Source organism: Sinocyclocheilus anshuiensis, unplaced genomic scaffold, assembly GCF_001515605.1.
Source record: "Sinocyclocheilus anshuiensis isolate Anshui unplaced genomic scaffold, SAMN03320099.WGS_v1.1 scaffold980, whole genome shotgun sequence".
In the NCBI taxonomy this organism is placed as follows: domain Eukaryota; kingdom Metazoa; phylum Chordata; class Actinopteri; order Cypriniformes; family Cyprinidae; genus Sinocyclocheilus; species Sinocyclocheilus anshuiensis.
This window is the reverse complement of record NW_015552596.1, coordinates 71,823-77,059: the sequence shown is the minus strand read 5'-3', so window position 1 is coordinate 77,059 and position 5,237 is coordinate 71,823. Positions and strand designations below refer to the sequence as shown.

Below are 5,237 nucleotides of genomic sequence, written 5' to 3'. Positions count from 1 at the left end.
ATTATTTAGTGGATAGAATGGCATTTAGGTGTAATCGTAATGGGAGGGGATTGGTGACTGAGCATTTGTTTTCTTTGTGGGTCGGGTAATAATTATTTTCTTATTTGAACTTTCCACTGTGCATTTTCAATTCAATGCTATTAAAGTTTTTCAGTGTCATTATTCGTGTTTTTAATATTATTCACAGCGCTGGTAAAACAGTACGAAGGAGACTTTGTCACGAGGTAACTGTTACTTTTCTCAGCGCCAATCAGGAGGAACCAATCACAGTCGATTGTGGTGAGTTGCTCAGGTATTTTTTTAAATATTTTTTTGTAGCGATTGCTGGGGCGGATTTCCATTTGAATGCCGGATAGCAATCCTTGGAATTTATGTATTTAAAATATGCAAACGTTTTACTGTACAGTTGTCTCTAATTAAGCACTAAAATATCCTGAGTTTTGAATGGCGTCAATGGAGTGCTCGGCATCCTGAGCGCCAGTGCGCCTCCTGAAGGAAACCAATTTTTAATTTACTACCATTATACAGATAAATGCAGCACGAGTGAAATAACCGCATCTGAACACCGGAAGCGATTTCGTTTGTGAATATGAATTCGGATACTTTTGGTTACAAACAAAGTACAGCCCTTCTGGAAGTGTTGAACGAATTTAAACTATTCTACTCCTCACTGAGATTACTTTGGAGAAACACTAAAAAAGTATATATATATTCAGGACATAAAACTGAAGATTAAGAAAAGTTGACAATCAAACGTAGCATGCCATATATTCAATCTTCTTTGTTTGTGTTGTATTTCTATATGCATGAAGTCCATGCACGAGTTCTGTGTTTGAATAGTTGCCTTTTTTTTCACATTTCGCTTAAAAGAAAACAAAACAATCAATCAATCGTTTTTTTGTTTGTTTTTTTTTGCCTTACATGTATTGTGGATCCCCTTACGGTTTGATGCTGATTGTTATTGTATTTGATTTTATTCTATGCTGTTACCTCTATGAGTTCTTGTATTCTATGTTTAATAAAAAAAAAAAAAAAATAAAAAAAAAGCCCTTCTGGAAGTGCGATTGATCTAATTAATATTCATAAGCACGGGGAACCTACACGCAAAACAACACGAAACGTCTATCAGAACAATTATTATAAGAACGATTATTGTCCTTTTAGTAGGTTTTATTTTGTAACTTTAAGAAATGCTTCAAAATCACTCGTAATAAAATAAAATAAAATCGATTCTGTGCTTCTGTCTGAAACTTCGTATTAATGCTGATGGCAGTTTGAAGCCAAGCTTGATCTGCTTATTAAGCAGTTAATTCAGCAAAGTAAGAATTTCTTTATTAATTTCCTTCTTCTGAACTTCCCTTCTAGGATTAGTTTTTGTCCTCAGAAAAGTATAGGGTGGCATAATTTAGAAACGTCTGTTCCGCCCCTTTCATCTTATATTACGAATCACGTTGCTTTTAGACTGTATTTTCTGCAATTACAGCTTAAGACTAAGAAAATGTAAACATATAGGCCTAAATTTGAATAGTCGTGCATATTAGTTGATGTAAGCAGACAAAATATATATCAGTGTCCCATCTGACAGATTTAAAGTCACACTCATTATGTTTTCATTTAACGAATGTTTCTCTTTAAGAAATGGTATTTGATTATTTATTTTTTTTTTTTACCACAAGAGGTCGCTGCGGTGTTTTAATAACATAATCTTATTGTCTTCACACCACGGTGAGGCTGTAATCGTAGTTACATTGATGAATTCACAACCATGAGCACACTATAGCAAAATGGATTTTCCTATAGGAGAGTTACTATGCCTTCACAACAAATACTACAGTACAACTCTTGTTCCTGTAATAAAACCATAGTTTATTTCTATAAAAGGTAGTTTTACTTCAACAAATCCCACAGTTAAACATGTTTCTGTAGTCAAATCTCAGTAGTAAAAGGGAGTTTTACTTGTGGTTTCAGCTATTTAACTACCACAGTTAAACTCTTGTTCCTGTAGTAAAACCATAGATAATTTTAGTTAAGTATTGTGGTTACTGGTTTTAGTGTGAATACATAAGTTACTCTATGATTGCTGTGGTAAACCCATGGTTCATTTTCATAAAAAAATATGTGGTTACATTTTTTTTTTTTTTAATTCTCTTGACACCTCCAAAACAGATTCTTTGAAGTTACGCTAATAATTAATCATTGTAAGCACAAAAACGATACGTTCCCTTTCATAAAATTGTAAACAACTTTCTGAAAAATGGCAGGGCTAAGAAACCATTTCTAGCCTTTAACATAAGAAAAGATTGATTTTTTTTAATTAAGGAAGGCGGCAAAGTGAATGTGTTTTAAAAGACATGTTTCCTGCTGCCTCATTTCCTTTTAACATGTTTTGTGTGTGAATATGAGGGATGTGGATGTCAGCAACTTGTGGTTATTGCCCTGTGCACCTCGCTGAAGGTGGCGTAGAGTTTCACTGGAGACAGGGACAGGGTTTAGAGGCTCAGAGAGACGGGAGGTGAGACAGTGGGATTAGTTACTCTACGATTGCTGTGGTAAACCCATGGTTCACTTTCATAAAAATCTGTGGTTACTTTTGGTTTTTAATATTTTTGAATTCTCTTGACACCTCCAAAACAGATTCTTTGAAGTTACGCTAATAATTAATCATTGTAAGCACAAAAACGATACGTTCCCTTTCATAAAATTGTAAACAACTTTCTGAAAAATGGCAGGGCTAAGAAACCATTTCTAGCCTTTAACATAAGAAAAGATTGATTTTTTTTAATTAAGGAAGGCGGCAAAGTGAATGTGTTTTAAAAGACATGTTTCCTGCTGCCTCATTTCCTTTTAACATGTTTTGTGTGTGAATATGAGGGATGTGGATGTCAGCAACTTGTGGTTATTGCCCTGTGCACCTTGCTGATGGTGGCGTAGAGTTTCACTGGAGACAGGGACAGAGTTTAGAGGCTCAGAGAGACGGGAGGTGAGACAGTGGGATGGCCAGCCTGTCACCACCCTTCAACTTCTGCTTTCTCTGGCTCAGCATCCCACACTGTGCGTCTGGTGTCATTCAGCTCCCTCTTCAACACATGTGTGGGTCCATGCGTCCACAGACGGCTGGCAGCGCTTGCTGAAGAACATCAGAAACAGGTAGTGTTACATCAAAACCAGGTAGGCTACTAATTTCTTGATTATTCTTGAAGTTACTTACAGTCTTTCTTCTTTTTACACACAAACAGGGCTGAGATGTGGGTGCACATAATTGTGACCTCTGTGCTTCTTCTGTCAGGTAATTTTGGACAGATATCTTGTGTTTTTATACAGATAAATGGATGCATATTGCAGCTACTCTGACTCTATTCTGTGCTCTTATGTTACCTGAGTGTCCTTGGTGCACAGGTTATTTATAATGTATCGATCTGTGTTTTTTCCTGTTTTTTTTTTTCCACTGGAGTCAACAGCACACTCCTTACTAAGGTCAATACCCGGCCTCTGATTACTCTTCTGTTGCTTTATAGGAGTCGGGGCAAGTAAATGGCTGGTGTATTTCTCCAGGACGGACATCTGCGTTTGGGCCGGGACCACGGTAACGCTGCCGTGCCGCTATGATTACCCCTCGCCCTACAGCTCCACACGGGTCACATGGTTTCACATCTCTGCAGAAGGCCGACGGGAAATCGCCTACCATACTGATGGGAATCTGTTGAGCCCCTCGTACAGGGACAGGATCAAATACATGGGGGGCCACAAAAGATGCAGTTTGCAGATCACGAACGCGAAGCTGAGCGATGCAGGAACGTACCATTTCAGATTCGAGACCGACAACCAGCAGGGCCGATGGACCTCTCCTGATGCCATCACACTGTCCGTCACAGGTGAGGCCACATTTTAAAGGTTATTTTTTATGTTAAATAATATAAAAACCAGTTTAATATGTAGATGCAACTATAGACTACTGTTCAAACATTTGGGGTGTTACTTACACAACCACCTAGAAACGCACTAGTAACCACAAAGCAACAGCCTGGCAACATCTTCTAACTGTAGCAAAAGTTTTGCACACATTTTCTGTAGAAAATCTAGCAATTACAGAAACATTTACAACTTTTTTTCTTTTGTTGTTGATTTGCATATAATTGTGGAGAAAACCCACTTTCCTGTTCCTAAAATAATTTAGCATGTTGCAGGTAATTTTGGACAGGTATCTTGTGTTTTTAATACAATAAAATGGTTGTGATTGCGTATTGCAGCTCTAATCTGTGCTCTTATATTACCTGAGTGCCCTTGGTGCACAGGTTATTTATATTGTATTGATCTGTATTTTTTCCTGCTTTTATCCCTGGGGTCAACAGCACACACCTTGCTAAGGTCAATACCGGCCTCTGATTACTCTTGTGTTGCTTTATAGGAGTCGGGGAAAGTAAATGGCTGGTGTATTTCTCTAGGACAGACATCTGCGTTTGGGCCGGGACCACAGTAACACTGCCGTGCCGCTACGATTACCCCTCGCCCTACAGCTCTACGCGGGTCATGTGGTTTCACATCTCTGCAGAGGGCCGACGGGATGTTGCCTACCATACTGATGGGAATCTGTTGAGCCCCTCGTACAGGGACAGGATCAAATACATGGGGGGCCACAAAAGATGCAGTTTGCAGATCACGAACGCGAAGCTGAGCGATGCAGGAACGTACCATTTCAGATTCGAGACCGACAACCAGCAGGGCCGATGGACCTCTCCTGATGCCATCACACTGTCCGTCACAGGTGAGGCCACATTTTAAAGGTTATTTTTTATGTTAAATAATATAAAAACCAGTTTAATATGTAGATGCAACTATAGACTACTGTTCAAACATTTGGGGTCAGGACAGTTTACAATACTTTTATTCATTAAACTGATCAAAAGTGACAGTAAAGACATTTGTAATGTTACACAAAAAATCTATTTTAAATGAATGTTCAAATAAATCAAATCAATGTTCAAATAAATGTGAAAAAAATCTACAAAAATAGTATAGGTGTCACAACTGTTTTCAATGTTGATAATAAAAAGAAATGCTTGAGAAGCAAATCAGCATATTAGAATGATTTCTGAAGGATCATGTGACACTGAAGACTGGAGTAATGATGCTGAAAATTCAGCTTTGCATCACAGGAATAAATTACATCTGAAAGTATATTCAAATACAAAATAGTTATTTGAAATTGTAATAAAATGTCACAATATTACCGTTTTGAA

At 37.8% G+C, this 5,237-nt stretch overlaps 1 protein-coding gene across 1 annotated transcript in view; it reads left to right on the top strand.

The window, feature by feature from the left end:
- Positions 1–3,070: 3,070 nt before the first annotated feature.
- The window catches only part of LOC107665646 (B-cell receptor CD22-like), a 16,860-nt gene continuing 14,693 nt past the window's right edge, over positions 3,071–5,237 (top strand). Inside the window, exons 1-4 of the mRNA XM_016456613.1 lie at positions 3,071–3,147; positions 3,237–3,286; positions 3,516–3,872; positions 4,406–4,755. Of these exons, the coding sequence (XP_016312099.1) occupies positions 3,244–3,286; positions 3,516–3,872; positions 4,406–4,755 (750 nt within the window). The 5' untranslated portion in view covers positions 3,071–3,147; positions 3,237–3,243. The remainder of the gene's footprint in view (positions 3,148–3,236; positions 3,287–3,515; positions 3,873–4,405; positions 4,756–5,237) is intronic.